Source organism: Protopterus annectens, chromosome 2.part1 (genome assembly GCF_019279795.1).
Source record: "Protopterus annectens isolate FY-2018-M chromosome 2.part1, PAN1.0, whole genome shotgun sequence".
Taxonomy (NCBI): Eukaryota; Metazoa; Chordata; order Ceratodontiformes; family Protopteridae; genus Protopterus; species Protopterus annectens.
Genome location: NC_056729.1, coordinates 328,636,397 through 328,655,584, shown reverse-complemented (window position 1 = coordinate 328,655,584; position 19,188 = coordinate 328,636,397). Strand labels below are relative to the sequence as shown.

The window sequence follows — 19,188 nt, the reverse complement described above, 5'->3', positions numbered from 1 at the left end:
TTTTCATTCTTACTGTATTCCTTGTCTAGGCCCTGACCACGACATTGCTAGTTGTCAGTTTTGTGCTAGATTTATCCAACGCACTATTAAGCATCGGTACGATTTTGCATTTCATTACTTTGGCAGAAGATTTAATTATATAATGCCGTCAGAACAGCCAACTACCAGAATTTATAAAAAGTGCAAAGAAAAGGACAGGCATCCTAGGTCCAAAACCGATGAGGCTTCCGCTAGGCCTGTCGCTGGTTCTCAGTGAGGTGCTTTCGCAGCCCCTGACGCCTGCTACCTCAGAGCCACAGGCCGCTTCTGACTCCCACGTGGAGCCGACTAGGCCGCTGGAAACTCAAGGTATTGGACACTCGGAAACTTTTCCCTCAGATGGGTCTGGAGCCGCTGAGCAGTCATCGGCTTCTGAGGGTGTTTTCAGGCCTACACAGTTATATGTGAAACCAACTTCAGCTTCAAAGGCAAAGACTAAAGCTCCTCTAAAGACAAAGAAACAAGTACAGCATTCTCCTGGACAGGCCTCCATGCCTAAAAAACAGATGCCTAAAATGGCCGAAGACCTAATTACTTTGATCAGGGGTTCCCATCCCCCTCCTGATAATAGGCCTAGGCAAGAGATAGAATATGAATCTTCAGATCAGGTTTCATTTCCTCTGATTCCTCTTCTGAACAGGAATATTCTCTTCCTCCCTATGAGGATTCTGATGCTGAAGAATCTATCCCTTCAGCCTCTCCTCCTGAGGATTATTCTTTTGGGGAGACCCTGCATATACTATGAGGGAGCATTTCCACTGGGAGAGCCAAGATTATTCAGAATCCAAGAAAAGGCTCAGAGACTTCCTTTTATTACCTCAGCACAGGCCCCTTGCTATTCCTTCTGTTTTAGACATTGTAGATGATTGATGTATTTTCAGAGTCCGGTCTGTCTAATGACTCTTTACCACCAGCTCCCGTTAATCCATACAGATACTACAGGGTTCCTTATTCTTATAAATTCCTTTACAAAAACCCTGCTTCTGACCCAGAAACTATTTCTTAGGGTCCCAAGGGGGGTCAAGGCTTCCACTGCAAAACACCCTATCCCCTCTGATAGGGATTCAAGGGCCCTGGACAGATGTGGGAAAAAGATTTATACTTCTGCTACCTTGGCTGTAAGAGCTTTAAATTGTCAGTTTCATATGCTTAAATATCAGCAATATCTTATGTCACTGCTTAAACAGAAAATGTTGGCAAATTCAGAATGTGCAGAAAACAAAGAAATGCAGGATTTATTGCATGCAGCTTGACAAGTGGGAAAGCATACTTTGCAATGTGGTTTTGATTCTCTAGAGGCCTCCTGCAGGGCCGCTGTTATGGGTTCTGTCATTAGGAGACATGTTTGGTTAAAATAACAGAATCTGCCTGATCATGTTAAAGCAAAACTATTAGATGCTCCATTATAGCATACCACCTTGTTTGGTGTTGAAGCAGAAGAGTTGTTGAAGAAAGTGAAGGACAAAGCTAAATCTATGCAAACAGTCAAGGATTTCTTATAGGTACAGCCTCCCAGATGTAGCAGGAACTGGCCTACAAAGAATTGGTCCTTTCCAGTGTCAGACAGGCCACAAAGAGGCAGATACAGACGCCCCAGAGGCAGATCACAGCCCTAAGGCTCATACAGGCCTAAACAATGGGGTGCTTCTACCTCCAAAAGCGGAGAGGAAAAATCACAGCCATACAGAAAACAGTCTCAATGACTTTCCCCTGCCAGCACCAAGCACTTGTCTTCTGGCAGCTCCTTTGGGGGGAAAACTAGAACTTTTTTCACAAAATTGGCACATGATCACCCAGGACAAATGGGTTTTAAATATCGTTTCACAAGGCTACAGGTTCCACTTTCATACCCTGCCAAGGGCAAACGGTATGCCAGACCTGCCACGCAATCAATGGGCAGAGGCTCAAAAACAAGTTTCATCCCTCATGGACATGAGGGCCATTCAGCAAGTACCACAGCAAGAGCAGGGGACTAGGATTTTACTCAAGACTATTCTTGGTGCCCAGAAAGGACAAAGCCTGGAGACCAATACTGGACCTGTCTATCCTAAACACATTTCTGGATATTCCAAAATTCAAAATGTTAACTCTGCAGCAGCTTCTGCCCGTGCTGGGAAGAAGGCTTGGCTTGTGACTTTAGACCTAAAAGAGGCATACCTGCATGTCCCAATCAGACAATCATGGAGAAGAAACCTCAGATTTATAGCTGGCTCAATGCACTACCAATTCTCTGCATTGCCCTTTGGCTTATCTACTGCGCCCAGGGTCTTCACAAAATGCCTGGCACCAGTAATTGCATTTTGCAGACAAAAAGGAATACAAATGTATCCTTACTTGGACGACTGACTTATTCAAGCAGAGAACAAGGACATTCTACTACAGCATCTGGCATTTGTAAAAAGATTACTAACAGGTCTAGGGTACACAGTAAACGAAAAGAAATCAAAACTCGTACCCTCTCAAGAGATAATATTCCTGGGTGCAAGCTTAAATACAACTGCCCAGATGGCTTATCTCACACTAGACAGACAAAGACAACTGACTACTTATTTCAAAATGTTGGCAACAAAGACCCAGTTATCTGCAAGAAAAATTCTACAGGCTTTGGGCTTCATGGCATCCTGCATTCTGCTAATTCCATATGCAAGACTGCATATGAGGAAACTTCAGTGGTATCTAAAAAGTTTTTGGACTCAACATTGCCACAGCCTGGAAACAATAATTACCCTCATTCCCTGCCTGCAACAGGAGTTTTGATGGTGGGCAAAGGCCTGTCACCACAACACGGGACAACTATTCACCTTACCCACAGCCAGGCAGACAGTAACAACAGATGCGTCAGATTATGCCTGGGGGGCCCATATGGCAGGAAGATGTATTCAGGGAACATGGTCCGCAAGTCAAATGCATCTACATATCAATCAAAAAGTGATGCTAGCTGTTCAAAAGGCCCTGACAGCCTTCAAGGATCTACTTCATCCAGGACAACTACTGATAAAGACGGACAATATTACAGTCATGTGGTACATAAACAAGCACGGAGGCTCACATTCCTACCCTCTCTGCAGACTAGCCATGAACTTGTGGGACACAGCATTGACTTAACAAGTACATCTGCAAGCACAATTCCTGCCAGCAAAGATAAATACTCTGGCAGATGAACTAAGCAGAAACCTAATTGATCCCCATGAGTGGAAATTGGATCCACAAGTCTTCAGCATGATAACAAGGAACTGGGGATGCCCGGACATAGACCTTTCTGCTTCCCCTCACAACTGCCAACTTCAGAGATTCTGCACAAGGACTTTTCACAAGCAGGCATGGAAAGTGGATGCTGTATTTTTCAGCTGGAAAAAAGTAACAGTATATGCCTTTCCTCCACTGCCTCTTCCCCAAAGTACTCCTAAAGGTCAGACGAGAAGCCACAAATTATACTAATTGCTCCAGACTGGCCCCGCCAGCACTGGTACCCAATCCTAAAGAGCTGGTCTCAATGCCCAGCTTGGACATTACCTCAAATTCTGCACTTATTGACCCAATAAGACAATCAAATACTGCACAGCCAACTCAGGGCCTTAAACCTGGCAGCATGGCGAATAATGTAGCCATTCAAGACACACCTCTCTCTAAAGCAGTGATGGATGTTATTTTGGAGGCCAGGAGGCCTAGCACCAGAAAAGCTTATGCAGAAAAATGGAAGAGATTCTGTGCTTGGAACCAGGCACAAGGAATTGACACGATTGTTCCAAATATTCCTCAGATTTTGCAATACTTAACTGAGATGCTGGATAAAGGCCTTTCCTTTTCATCTATTAAAATTCATGCCTCTGCCATTTCAGCTCCTTACAATACAGAACCACCTATTTTTTCTCATCCATTACTAAGGCAGTACCTCAGAGGGGCCAAAAACATAAGACCTCCAAGGAGAGCACCAATACCTGCATGGGACCTCAACTATGTCTTGGAAAAACTCACACTGCCTCCGTTTGAGCCAGCCTCGGCAGCTGATATACAATTCTTATCCTGGAAAACAGCTCTGCTCCTAGCAATAACCTCTGCTAGACGAGTCTGAGTTGCAAGCACTCATGGCTTTGGAACCTTTCAACATTTTCCATCCTGACAGGGTTTCTTTGAGGACAAACCCTACATTTATGCCTAAGGTAATGTCCAGTGTGGCCCTTAACCAAACAATTAATTTGCCTACCTTTTATCCAAACCCACAGAATAAGGGTGAGAGACTTCTGCATTCTTTGGACATTCACATGCAGCTACGCTTCTACTTGGACAGAACCAAAGCTTTCAGAAAGACTGAGCAACTTCTAGTGGCATATGCTGCAGGATCACAAGGAAAGCCTATCTCAAAGCAGACTATTTCTAAGTGGATAGGCCACTGCATTCGTTTCTGCTATTCACAGCATGGCAAATCGGTGCCTAAGGACATTAGACCACATTCAACCAGAGCAGCAGCCACTTCAGCAGCCTTCCTCAGAGGAGTACCAACCAAAGACATCTTAGAAGCTGCAACTTGGAGTTCAGTGCACACTTTTACAAAGCACTATCATTTACCTCTCTACTCTAAATCCAGGGCAGGCTTTGCCACTGCAGTTCTGCAGGGCCTCATAGCCTCTCCTAATCCAATTTAGCACCAGCCCCCCAACCTTAGCTTTGGGATTCAACCCAATTGTAATGACTGCAACAGTGAAACACGATGAACATAGTACAGTTGTGTACCTACCATAAATGAAGATGTTCGAGTGTATTCACTGTTGCAGTCCAGGTTACCTACCCACCATCTCCCTTTCCTTTGCTGGGTCTTATCTGTACTTCTCTTATTGTGTACAACCTATGTGGAGTATTTGCTTGTAGATGAAGGAAAAGTTTTTTGTGTATGCATGCTTATTGGCATAATTTTAGGGGCACCTGACATCTGGGGCAAGAAAAACTGATGGCGTTGGTTGCATCTTTTATACCCCTGGTGCACTGTTTTCAGGGAGGAGGTGACAGCAACCGACGCCGGACCTAGACTTTGGAATTCAGGCCGACTGCGGGTAGCCTGCCAGCAGGATAACCCAGTTGTAATGACTGCAACAGTGAATGCACTCGAACATCTACATTTATGGTAGGTACACAACTGTGCTTTCTGTTGCTTAGTCTGTAATTCACTGGAAGGTAGTTTCCATTGCTGCAGAGATGTTATTAAAAGTAGTTGTGTTAAGATCAGAGGCCAGCACATAGCTGCAACACAGATAAATTGTACGTTGTTTTGGATACCGGTCATTAAATGCGCACTGTAAAAATAGGAGAGAGCAGATGTTCAGAATAAAAATGATGGTGAACCTGTTTAGGCAAGTTGAAAAGAGGCTGGAGATTAGACCAAAAGGTATAAGAAAGCTGCTGTGTTAAACTGGAGTTGTAGGACCATATGTCCCTTGCACATCAACCTAGTGTAGTGGCATTGCCAGATTGGGAGTATGATGTTTTTGCTGTAGCTGTATTATGCAGAAAAGGCAATGAAAGCCCATCTGTACAAGTGTTTCCAGGCTAGGCATTCCATGGAACATCTGCCTTATTACTTTTGGCCTTATTACTTTTGGCCTTATTACTTTTGGCCTTCTATTAACTAGTGTGAACCACTGTTGGAGTTTTTAGAGTTGAGTTGCCTGCCATTTCTCAAAGTTGCGATGGCAGATGGTGTAGTGGACATTGTTCTCAGGGTGACAGTGTTGTAGGGGGCCTGGAAGAGTGTCTGCTGTACTGATGGGTGGGTGTGGTGTGCTCATTAACGAAAGAGCACATTCGATGAGTGTAGGTGCTTCTTTAGCTTTCTCTATGCTGCCCACAGTGGAGGGTAGACGTGTAGTGGAATTATACAGAGCTGTCCACATGGAAGGTGAGCAAGCATTTAGCCACCCCAGGAAGGCAGCCCATTGCCACCTAGAAAGCTTCTGTAGTCTGGACTTTAACAATGCAAGCAGACTGCCTTCCCTGGTGTGCCTGTGGAGCAGCCATATAGTTTTATTTCTTTTAACTTTACAGTTTGTGGCAGATTGACTTGGGCTAAATATGTAGAATTCTTACTAGTGGTTCTGCATGATGTTTGAATAAACTGACTTATCAGGGGGTCGTCCAGTTTTTTTTTTTTTTTAACCTTATTTTCTCTCTTGCAGGTTTTTCTGTCCCCCTCCTTGTGTTTATTTAATGGGCAATGGGTGGAAGAAAAAGAAAGAACAAATGGAACGTGATGGCTGCTCAGAACAAGAGTCACAGCCTTGTGCTTTTATTGGAATTGGTAATAGTGACCAAGAAATGCAGCAGCTGAACCTAGAAGGGAAGGTTGGTGTGTTTTAAACACTTTGAAACGGTGGTATTGAAGATGTGTTCTTTTATTAATTTAGATCAATGCATCTAATGGAGTTCATTTGTGTTAATTGCTACTACCTCAAAGCAAATGTTAACAAGAACAGTTCTGTAGTATTTTGGGTAAGGCTCAGACTGACCAGATGATCCAGATTTGAATAGCAGTTTGGGTGATGGTGAAGCTGCCCAGGTAGGGATGGAAGTGTGAGTGATGCCAGCTTGCCTGTCTTGAGGAAGGGAATTGGTATGTGCCCAACTAAAGGAGCAGCTTTTATGGGTTGTACTGCAAACACATTCATGATATGTGAAAGAATGGGTCATGGGGATCACAAGCGTGGAAATGAAGGCCTTGTTGCACACGTGTGTGTGTGTGTGTGTGTGTGCATGCATATATATATATATATATATATATATATGTGTGTGTGTGTGTGTGTATATATATATATATATATATATATATATATATATATATATATATATATATATACACACACACACACACACACACACACACACACACACACACACACACACACACACACACACACACACACACACACACTGGATATAGCAGGTTTACACACCCTTGTTAAAAAGCCAGGATTTTGTGATATAAAAGATTGAGACCCCACAGTAAATCATTTCAAAACTTTTCACACCTTTAATTTGACCTATAACCTGTGCAATTCAATTGAAAAACAAATCTGTTAGGGGAAAAATATAAAACATTTAAAAAGTACAATACACTGATAGTATAGGTGTGCACACCCTTAAACTTAATACTTTTTTTGAATCGCCTTTTGATTTAATTATAGAATTCAAGTCGTCCTGGGTACACACCTGCCATCAGTTAAAGACACTGATCAACTCCAAATCAAGTTCAGCTGTCCTGGTAGGATTTTCCTGACATTTACTCTGTTGCCTGCTACAGCATGGTTCACAGAGAGCTTACAAATCATTAAAGGGATCTCATTGTTGAAAGGTATCAGTCAGGAGAAAGGTACAAAAAAATTTCCACAGCATTGGATATACCATGGAACACAGTTAAGACAGTCATCAAAAAGTGGAGAAAATATGGGACAACAATTAAATTGCAAAGAATTGGATGTCCCTCCAGACATGATGAAAAGACCAGACGAAAACTGATCAGGGAGGCTGCCAAGAGACCCGCAGGAATTTCTGGAAAGTACTGGTTGTGTACTGCCATGGTGGTACGGTGGTAGCGTTGTTACCTCACAGCAAGAGGTTCTCCCGTACGATACTCCGCTTGGCTTTGGAGTGCCCTGTGTGGAGTCTGCATGTCCTCTCTGCGGTTGGGTAGCGTTTGAAAGACATGCGTGCGTAAATGGACGTGCCTTAATTGAAGGTTGGGTGTCGAGCTGGCACCTCGGCGTTTCGTAAAAGTCTACTGCCAATCATTAGTGGACCGGAGTTCCGCTGTGGCGACCCCTTACCGGGAAAAGCCGAAAGACAAACAACAACTGGTTGTGTACTGCATGTGACAACAGTCTCCCATATTCCCCATATGTCTGGACTTTGGGGTAGGTTTTCAAGATGGAAGCCTTTTGTTACACACACAAACATCCAGGCCTGGCTAAAATTTGCAAAACAATACATAAAGTCTCCTAAAAGCATGTGGAAAAATATGTTATGGTGTGATGAGACCAAGGTTGAACCTTTTGGTCACAATTCCAAAAGGTACATTTGACACAAAAACAACACTTCACATCACCAAAGGAACACCATCCCCACGGTGAAGCACTGTGGTGGCAGTATCATGCTTTGGGGTTGCATGTCTTAAATTGGAACTGTGGCTTCAGTCAAGGTGGAGAGAAATTACGAACAGTTCCAAATACCAGTCGCTTTTGGCCCAAAACCTTTAGTTGTCTGCTAGAAAGCTGAAGATGAAGAGGAATTTCACCTTTCAACGTGACAATGACCCCAAACGTATATCCAAATCAAAGAATACACTGCCAAGGCTTGGATTCCCTCACAAACAAAAGAATGGCTTCACCAGAAGAAAATTAAAGATGTTCATCGTGCGTACAGCTGCAGTCATAACAGATGGGTTCTCCTGCCGTCAGGCGGGTCCTCGGTCGGCCGAATTCCAAAGTCTATGTCTGGCGTCGGTTGTCGTCGCTTTCTTTCCTGACGTCAGTGCGACAGGGGTATATAAGACACAGCCGACGCCATTTTCTTCAGTCTTTTTTGCCACGCGGTGCCCGAAGCAGAAGCAGTTCACAAGTGCCGGTCGGCCAGCTCCTGAAATTACGAAAATTTGGAAACCGAAGTCTTCTTTAAAGCTAAGTACCCCGTTGGGGAAACTTTTCTTGCCTCAGACCGATGTCAGACAAAGTTAACAATTGTATTTCTTGTGGGAAGCAAATACCGCATAAGGATTTCCATTCCCTCTGTATAACTTGTTTAGACCCAGACCACGACGTCTCGGGCGGTCGCTTTTGCGCTACTTTCAATAAACGCACTATTAAGCGTCGGGCGGAGTTCGCCCAGCACTTTTTTGGTAAAGCTTTTGATTATAAAATGTCGTCGGAGACTCCGACTACCGTTTTGTCCAAAAAACGCAAGGACAAAGACCGACACGCGAGGTCCGCGGTCTCCACCGACACCACGCCAAAACCGGCTACACGTGGTCCGGTTCTCAGCGAGGTGCCTACGCAGCCCCTGACTACAGACGACACTTCTCTGGCAGTGTCTTCTGTAACCACCACAGGTGCCTCGGCCCATACCCAGACTACAGCTATCGAAGCCACTGTGAGTGTTGAGCCTCCTAATGTGGACAGGTCCACTTCCATCCATGGTGTCTTTAGACCCTCATCTTCCTTTTCCATAAGGGCCTTTACTAAGTCCAAATCAGCCATGCATACCAAGAGGCCTGTTGCACAGGGCCCATCTCCAGGCCCCATACCTAAAAAGCAGATGCTAAAAATGGCTGAGGATTAAATTACTCTTATCAGGGGTTCCCAACCCCCTCCAGACAAGAGACCCAGAGTGGAGGAAGATTCTCCCTCTTCTGACCAGGGCTCCATTATTTCAGAACATTCTGATGAAGAGCAACACTGGTACTCCCCTTTTGAAGATTCTGATGCAGAGCAGTCCATTCCTTCTGTATCTCCCCCAGAGGATTTTTCTTTTGGGGAAACCTTGCATACCTTAAGGGAACACTTCCATTGGGAAGGCCAAGACTTTTCTGATTCCAAGAAAAGACTTAGGGAATTTCTTTTGCTACCTCAGCACAGACCTCTGGCGATACCTCCTGTCTTGGACATACTTGATGATATTTACTCAGAGTCTTGCCTTAATCCGGATTCCCTGCCTCCTGCCCCAGTCAAGCCTGATAGGTACTACAGAGTTCCTAACTCTCACCAGTTTCTTTACAAAAGCCATAATGCTGACCCTGAAACCATTTCTCAAGGCCCCAAGGGAATGAAGGCCTCTACTGCTAAGAATCCAATACCTTCCGAAAGAGAGTCTAGATCCTTAGAAAGGTGGGGAAAAAAGGTATATACCTCGGCCACCCTAGCCATGAGGGCCTTAAATTGTCAGTTCCATATGCTTAAATATCAGCAGTTTCTGTTATCACAATTAAGGAATAAAATGTCACAACCTGAACAACCAGATATGAAGGAGTTGCAGGATATGATGCATAGTGCAGAACAAGTGGGTAAACACACCTTACAATGTGGCTATGATGCTCTAGAGGCCTCAAGTAGAGCTGCTGTTACAGGATCAGTCATTCGTAGACATGCCTGGCTTAGGGAACAAACCTTGCCTGATCATGTTAAAGCTAAACTACTAGATGCTCCTTTACAAAAGGATGTATTATTTGGTACTAATGCTGAGGAGATACTATGGAAAATGGAAGAAAAAGCTAAATCTATGCAAACTGTCAAAGCTTTTCTAAAGGTTCAACCACCACGTTTTAGCAGAAATTGGCCTTCAAAAAACTGGTCCTTTCCAGCCACGGACAAGCCCCAAAGAGGTAGATACAGGCGCACAAGGGGCAGAGGACAATTTCAAGGATCATATAGAGGCAGACAATGGCAAACTCCAGCACCAAGAGGTGGCGAAGACAGTACACAACAATACAGGAAACAAACCCAATGACTTTCCCCTTTTCATGCCAAGCAAGTCTCAGCTGGCAGCACCCTTGGGAGGAAAGCTGGCATTATTTACAAAAAATTGGCATATTATCACAACAGACAAATGGATCCTGGACATTATAAACAGAGGCTATAGATTTCATTTTCACACTCTTCCAAAAATGAGAGGCATGCCAAACCTGCCACACAATCAAAGGGCAGAGGCACAACTACAAATTTCAAAGCTCATAGACATGAAAGCTATTCAAGAAGTACCTACTCACGAACAAGGTCAAGGTTTTTATTCCAGACTATTCCTGGTACCAAGGAAAGGAACCGACTGGAGACCCATTTTGGACTTATCCATCCTAAACACATTTCTACTCGTACCAAAATTCATGATGCTCACCTTACAGCAGCTTCTTCCCATGCTGGGCAAGGAGTCTTGGCTGGTAACATTGGACCTCAAGGAGGCATACCTGCATGTCCCAATCAGACAAAGCTGCAGAAGATACCTCAGATTTCTTGCAGGTTCAATCCACTATCAATTCTCTGCATTGCCCTTTGGCTTATCTACTGTGCCCAGAGTATTCACGAAATGCCTGGCATCAGTAATTGTCTACTGCAGACTTCAAGGGATACAAATTTACCCTTATTTGGACGATTGCCTGATCCAAGCGGACATCAAACACATACTTCTGGAACATCTGGCTTATGTAACACGGTTATTGAATTCTCTGGGATACACAGTCAACATAGAGAAATCCAAGCTAACACCATCTCAGAAAATAACTTTCCTGGGTGCCAACTTGGACACAAACACCCAGATGGCCTATCTTACGCCAGAAAAACAGGGGCAATTAACTCAGTACTTCAAAATACTAGCAAATTGTACCAGGCTAACTGCAAAGAAAATCCTGCAGGCTCTGGGCTTCATGGCATCTTGCATTCTTCTAATCCCCTGTGCAAAGTTGCATATGAGGAAACTTCAGTGGTACCTAAAAAACCTTTGGTCTCAACACAGCCACAGTTTGGAAACAATAATACCAATAATTCCATGTTTGCAAAAGGAATTTCTATGGTGGGCCCAAGCATGCCAAACAAACACAGGTCTACCATTCTGCAAGCCTCAAGCAAATCAAGTCATCACAACAGACGCCTCAGACTACGCTTGGGGGACACACATGACAGACAGGTGCATTCAGGGCAAATGGTCCCAAAAGGAAAAGCACCTTCACATCAATCAAAAGGAAATTCTAGCAGTGATAAATGCAATTACAGCTTTCAAGGTCCTCCTGCATCCAGGGCAATTATTGATAAGAGCAGACAACACCACAGTAATGTGGTACATAAACAAGGAGGAACACATTCATACCCCCTGTGCAGGCTAGCCATGTCACTTTGGAACTTGGCTCTGGAATGGCAAATCGAACTTCAAGCACAGTACCTGCCAGGATTGGAAAACATGCTGGTAGACAATCTAAGCAGAAATATGACAGACCCACACGAATGGAAGTTGCATCCTCAAGTCTTTACAAAGATAATCCAAGCGTGGGGAAGGCCAGACATAGATCTCTTTGCTACCCACAGGAATCATCAATTGACAAAGTTCTGCTCAAGGACCTTCCATCCAAAGGCCTGGAGAGTGGACGCCCTTTCTTTCAGTTGGGCAGCACGGACAGTTTACGCCTTTCCCCCTTTGCCTCTTCTGCCCAAGGTGCTCTTGAAAGCAAGAGCAGACAGACCGAAGATGATACTGATTGCTCCAGACTGGCCAGGACAACACTGGCACCCACTCCTGAGGAGCCTAACACATACTCCTCCCTGGACCCTACCTCTAATGCCTCTTCTACTGACTCAGCACAGCTACAAAACTCTTCACAGTCAGCTGAAAACACTCAATCTGGCTGCATGGAAAATTCCTTAACACCACAACAGACCCTACTCTCCAAAGAGGTGCAGGATGTCATTTTGGAGGCCAGAAGGCCATCTACTAGAAAGGCTTACTCCGCAAAATGGAAATGGTTTTGCACTTGGAATGAGAAAAAAGGCCAGGATCCTAGAAAACTAAATTTGCCTCAGATGTTACACTATCTAGCTGAGCTGTTGAACAGTGGACTTTCATTTTCCTCCAAAAAAATTCATGCCTCAGCCATTTCTGCAGAATTCAACACGGATCCACCCTTATTCTCTCACCCACTCTTAAGACAGTTCCTCGAGGGGCTAAGAATATAAGACCACCAAGGAAACAACCAGTGCCAGCCTGGGATCTTAATTACATTTTAGAAAAATTAACATTGCCTCCCTTTGAACCAGCTGCCTCAACAGATTTGCAATATTTGTCCTGGAAAACAGCTTTCCTTCTGGCCATTACCCCAGCTCGTAGGGTTTCGGACCTACAAGCCCTCATGGCTGTGCAGCCCTTTCTCATCTTCCATCAGGACAGGGTTTCCCTTTGAACCAACCCGTCATTTATTCCTGAAGTGGTATCCAGGGTAGCTTTAAATCAAGCCATACACTTACCTACCTTTTACCCCAATCCTCAAAACAAAGGGGAAAGGCTGCTACACTCCTTAGACATGCATAGACAGCTACGTTATTATTTGGACAGAACAAAGCCTTTCAGGAAATCAGAGCAACTTTTTGTGTCCTATGCTGTAGGAGCTCAAGGGAAGCCAGTTACCAAACAGACAATTTCAAAATGGATAGGCCACTGCATACGGTTTTGTTACTCCTATCATGGAAAATCTGTCCCTACAGGCATCAGATCCCACTCCACCAGGGCCACAGCTACCTCTACAGCCTTCCTCAGAGGAGTTCCTACCAAAGATATTTTGGAGGCAGCCACTTGGAGTTCTGTGCATACCTTCACAAAACACTACCACCTGCCTTTATATTCCAAAACTAGAGCAGGCTTTGCTACTGCTGTGTTGCAGGGCATTCTGGCTCATCCCACTTACACCTAGTGCCTACCACCCTGTGCGTAGCTTTGGGATTCTACCCATCTGTGATTACTACAGCTGTATGCACGATGAACATGGTACAGATGTTAAGTGATCCTATCTCGCCTACATTCTGAACTGATGGGTTCGGAGCCGATCCTCTGCTCCGACTCGGCACGCTATACTATAGAGCGAAGTCTCTAATTGGCTGAGCTATTCTACATCCCAGGATGCGCCACTACTGCTTCCCCAGATCTCGTTTGCCGCTTGACAGCAATAGACGTGGTCTCGACTTGGCTGGGCTAAGTACTCTTTACTGACTAATTTCCTGTCAGAATTTTGCTAATTTTTCAACCTAAAGCTGTTTTAACAGCTACTAAACGTTTTTTGAGTAGTTTGTGTGAATTTGGAGTTTGTGTGGATTTGTTGTTAGCATTAGGTTCCCGCTTAAATCAGTAGGGATTTCCTCGCACTCTTTTTTTTCGGCATTTTTACAGCCTTTTTTGTTACTAAAAATTTGTTGTGTGGTATTTGTTCCTACTAAACGTCAAGGTTCCGTTTTTAGTTAGAGGGGCCTTGCCCTCGTGCTCTGCCAGAGCTGTGTTACAGTTTTCGCCTGTGTGATTTACTGGCCTATCCTGTTTAAATTAGAGGGATTTGGCATCTCTGTGTAATTAGTTTTACTCTGATTTTTGGTGTGTGTATTTGTGGTGATGTCGAAGGAACATAGGCCTTCGCGTTTTAAAAAAATGTACCAAGTGTGGTTACAAGATGTCAATCACAGATGATTACTCTCTATGTGTTTATTGCTTAGGCCCTAAGCACCTTCAAGAGTCGTGCAGTGTATGCCACGCTTTTTCTTCTCGTGTCCTCCAAGAGAGGAAAAACAAATTGATATTGAAGGGGCTTATCACCCCTTCTTTTGAGGAAGCTTTATCTTCTTCCTCCTCTCCTTCCAGGAAGAAGTCTTCGGCTCCGACCAGTCCGTCGGAGCCGACAGCAAAGAAATCAAGGCAGGCTTCTCCGTCAGCTCCACGGACTTCGGAGCCGAGGTCGGAACGGTTTGTCTCGATGCCTCCAGCCTCGACTCCTCTGTCTTCGGAGCCGAGTGCTCGAGCATCGAGAGGCGGGTCACCTTCTCCGGCTCCATTGGTTTCGGAGCTGAGAAACGTCGCTCGCTCAGACTCATCTACCTCGGCGCCGAAGTCCCCGTCGGCTCCGAGGGAAATTGCTGTACTGGTGGAATCTCCCTCGGCGCCGATATTACTTGAGACTATTCGGAGCCGGTCCCCAGTCTTCGAACCGGCGGAGAAGTCAACTCGGGCCCGATCGGTCTCTTCTCGGTCTTCGAGGATGTCCGATTCGGATATAGACAGGGTGCTTCAAAGGCTGTTCCAGTCTCCAGTTTTCCAAAAGTTAGTCTCGGCTCCAGCCCAGTCGGCTCCGGAGCCGATTGTCCACCCTGTTGTATTGGTTCCTCCTCCAACAGCCTCGGCACCGTTGGAGTCCGTGCTGGTGGAGCCAGTGGAGGTTCTCGGGTCGGCTCCGACCCTTACTCCAACCCCGACCTTCGGGTCGGAGTTCGGTACACGGACCTCCTTGGTCGGCCCTGGGGGTGACGCTTCGGGTCCGATGCTTTCGGTTCCGAGCCTCCCTCTCGGTGCGTCGGCTGCGGGAGTGCCGTCTACTGTTGTGGCCTCGGGGGTCGGACCTTCCCAGGACTGGGGGGGGGGGTCCGGCCTTCAGGGCCATGAGGAGTGCTTTGGCCAAATCTTCCTTGGCTACCTCCATCATCTCTCCGGCACCTTCCCTTGGCACGGAGACTGGTTCCTTTGTTGTTCCCCTGTCTCAAGACAGCGGAGCCCTGGGGCCTGAGGTCACCCCCATTGGGGATTCCTCCCTTCCTGGGGGTCCTTCCGAGGCTTCTTCGGAGGAACCTCCCAGGAAGAGACAGTGTAAGAGGAAGCACGTCGACTCGCCTGATGAGTCTCTCACCTCGGACACCGACCTCGATGATGCGGTGGGGTCCCCCAAGTCGTCCTCGGATGATGTCTCCTTTGTGGACATCTTGGAAATCCTCGAGCAACGAGGCGACTGGCAGTCCAAACCCCCTTCCGCTGAGGAGTCTGTATTCCTCAAGGCCTTCGGGGCTCAGCCTTCCGCCTCCTGGGTGTCTCCGCCCTTCGATGAGCTCCTGGATTTGATCTCTCTAAGGGCGTGGGAGCACCCGGATTCTGTGGAACCGGTGCCAGCTCGCCCGAATAAATTTCTGTCAGCCCCCCCTGAAAAGGACTTCTTATCTAAAGGTGTGGCCGTAGATGCCGTGGTGGTGGCATCTGCTACCCAGCAAGATGTGGCAGAGGCTTCGACGTCCGTCCATCCTCGTAATAAAGAGTCCAGGAGTATGGATCGGTACGGGAAGCGCACCTTTACTTCAGCAGCCTTTACTTTAAGGTCTCTGAATTACCTGACGCACTTCACCAGACTTCAGAGGGATCTGGTCAAGGAACTTTCAGATACCCTCTCTGGTAACCTACCTGAGCAGTTGGCCCAGACGGTTAGCTCTCAGTTGGTTACTCTATCATCAATATCGAACTCGTCCATGAGGCTCATTTCATATGCGGCCGAAGGGGCGAGTAGAGCGGCGGGCACAGGTGTTGCTCTACGGAGACAAGCCTGGCTCCGCCTGTGTCATTTTGCAGAGGCCTTCAAGTCTTCCTTTGCCGACGCTCCCTTTGATGGGTCCTCCTTGTTTGGACCCAAGGTAAAGGACACCTTGACCCGCTGTGAACAAGAGGGTAAGACTTTGACTGCCGTAGGGGCACGGTTTTCCACTCCCTTCTGGCCTTATCCCAAGGCTAGAAGAGGGGGGAAAATGTGGTTCCGCAAATCTCAGAAGACTTACCCCTCACAGCAGGATGATCCCCCTTCTAGAGGCAGAGGAGGGGGAAATTTTTCAGGAAGACGCCGTCCCAGAGGCGGCAGAGGCCCCCGCAACACTGGAGACCGCGAGTCCTTTCGTGGCTCCTCAACCTTCCAGCATCCCTGAAGGATTGCCCGACTGCGCCGCTCCGGAGCCAGTCGGGGGTCATTTTTCGAGGCACCTAAAGGCCTGGGTGAATATCACTCAGGACCAATGGGTGCTCCGGATCATTGCCGGAGGTTACAGCATCCCTTTTTCTCAGCCCCCCCCACCATCCCGGAAAATCCCGAACCCACCACCCAGTCAACGGGATCTCGCAGCCATCGAAATTTCAAAGCTGCTTCAAAAAGGAGTCATCCAACCGGTCCCCGAAGACCAGACCGAATTAGGGACTTACTCAGGATTCTTTTTGGTGCCAAAAAAGACCGGGGACATGAGGCCCATCTTGGATCTCAGCAAATTCAACCGTTCTGTCAAGAAGTCCAAGTTCTGGATGGTCACCTTACAATCCATTCTCCCGCTGCTGGAGGAAGGTGTTTGGATGTGCTCCGTAGATCTCAAGGACGCCTATTATTATATCCTGATAGATCAGGCGTCCAGGAGACACTTGCGCTTCAGCCTGGGAGACGGTCATTTCCAGTTCCGTGCACTGCCCTTTGGTCTCACCACAGCCCCCAGGGTGTTCACCAAATGTTTGGTGGTGGTGACTGCTCACCTGAGAAGTCTAGGATTCCAGGTGTTTCCATACCTAGACGACTGGCTCCTAACTGCCACCTCCAGGCATCTACTCTTACAAAACCTAGCAGCCACTATATCTCTAGGCAACTCCCTAGGAATCACCTTCAGTTGGGAAAAGTCTGTGTTGCTGCCATCTCAGCGCATACGGTTTATCGGAGTAGAGATAGACTCAAAGCAAATGCGGGTCTATCTTCCTTCAGAGAGGATAGAAATATTACAGTCTCAAGTCCGAGCATTGCTCCTCAAACGCCGAGCCCCAGCCAGGATGGTCCTACAACTGTTGGGTTCCATGTCGGCTGCTGTTCTCCTAGTTCCCTTAGCAAGATTGCATATGAGGATTCTCCAGTGGCTCCTGTCAGTCCAGTGGTCTTATCAGGATCTCCCTCTCAGTCACCTCATTCTGATCACGGAGACGTGCAAACAGGACCTCCGTTGGTGGCTTCTTTCCTCCAACCTGGATCAGGGGAGACCCTTCGTTCCCCCACCTCCAGTGGCCACTTTGACTACGGACTCCTCCCAGACGGGGTGGGGGGACATTACCTGGGCAGGTCAGTCCAAGGCAAGTGACACTCCGACGAGAGTTCCCTCCATATCAACATACTGGAAATGAGGGCAGTGCTTCTATCGCTACAAGCACTACACAGTTACCTCCCCCTGGGCATGATTGCCATTCAGTCCGACAACATGTCAGTAGTCTGGTACCTGAACAAGCAGGGAGGGACCAGGTCCTACCCCCTTTGCAGAGAGGCCATGAAAGTTTGGGATTGGGCGATTGCAACTAACCGTTTCTTGGTAGCAACACACATTCCGGGGAGATCCAATGTGATAGCCGACAGACTGAGCAGAACTATTCTCTCCCCGCACGAGTGGTCTCTGAACGACAGAGTGGCAACTCAGTTTTTCAGAAGATGGGGAAATCCTTGTTGCAACCTCTTTGCAACTCCTCTCAACACGAAATGTCAACAGTTGTTCTCTCTCACCCTAGTTCCGGGGGAATTTCCCAAGGACGCCCTAGTCCAAGCTTGGGCCACCGGCCTACTATACGCCTTTCCACCGGTTCCCCTTCTTCCCAGGGTGGATCCAGAAGGCGATTCTCTTGCAGAGCAAGATGATTTTAGTTGACCCATACTGGCCTAGTCAAGTCTGGCTGCCCTTTCTTTGTAAATATGCACTGGACGGTCCATGGTTCCTGGACCAGATTCCAGACCTCTTGATCCACCAGTCGGGACAGCTTCATCAGTCCCTTCACTCGTTGAGGTTAACAGCTTGGCTCCTCCACCTCCGACCATAGTCAGGAACCATGTTTTGGATTCGGAAGTCATACATATCTTGTCTTCGGCCCACAAGACTTCGACTAAAAAAATGTATAACAGCAAATGGAAGAGATTCTCTATTTGGGCCCAACTCCGGGGATTAGATCCCATTACTGCCCCGGTGTCAGAAGTTTTGAAGTTTTTAGCTTCTTTATTCAATCAAGGTTCTTTGGTCTCTACCATCAAGGTTCAATTGGCAGTTATTTATAATTTTCATGAAAGTATAGACCCACCTTTGATGAGCAATAAGTTGTGTAAAGCCTTCATGAAAGGTGCTGGGCTGCTACGACCTCCGATTTCTCATCCCGCTCCACCGTGGGATCTTAATTTCGTATTAGGTGCTTTGACCTCTTCCCCCTTTGAACCGGCAGCAACTTGTGACTTGAAATTTCTTTCTTGGAAGACTGCTTTTTTGGTGGCAGTTACAGCAGCCAGAAGAGTTTCGGAACTTCAAGCCCTATGTGTCAAACCACCGTACTTGGATTTTCACAAGGATAGAGTATCCCTCAGGCCTTATCCATCCTTTGTTCCCAAAGTTTGTTCTAGTTTTTGTCTTCAACAGTCATTGGAACTTCCAGTTTTCTTCCCAAACTACTCAGACAGAGCGGAATACATATTCCACTCATTGGATGTTCACAGGCAGTTGCGTTTCTATTTAGATAGGACGCACCAAACACGGAAAACAGATCAGTTGTTTGTGTCCTTTTTGGGCAATAAATTGGGCAAAGCCATCACGAAGGTCACTATTGCCGGAAAACAGATCAAAAAATTGTTTT

At 46.5% G+C, this 19,188-nt stretch overlaps 1 protein-coding gene across 3 annotated transcripts in view; it reads left to right on the top strand.

Annotated features, from left to right (window-relative positions):
- The window catches only part of RBPJ (recombination signal binding protein for immunoglobulin kappa J region), a 1,681,970-nt gene that overhangs the window by 451,258 nt on the left and 1,211,524 nt on the right, over positions 1-19,188 (top strand). For all 3 annotated transcript variants that reach the window (XM_044062156.1, XM_044062154.1, XM_044062155.1), the window contains exon 4: positions 6,207-6,372. In XM_044062156.1, the coding sequence (XP_043918091.1) occupies positions 6,207-6,372 (166 nt within the window). The remainder of the gene's footprint in view (positions 1-6,206; positions 6,373-19,188) is intronic.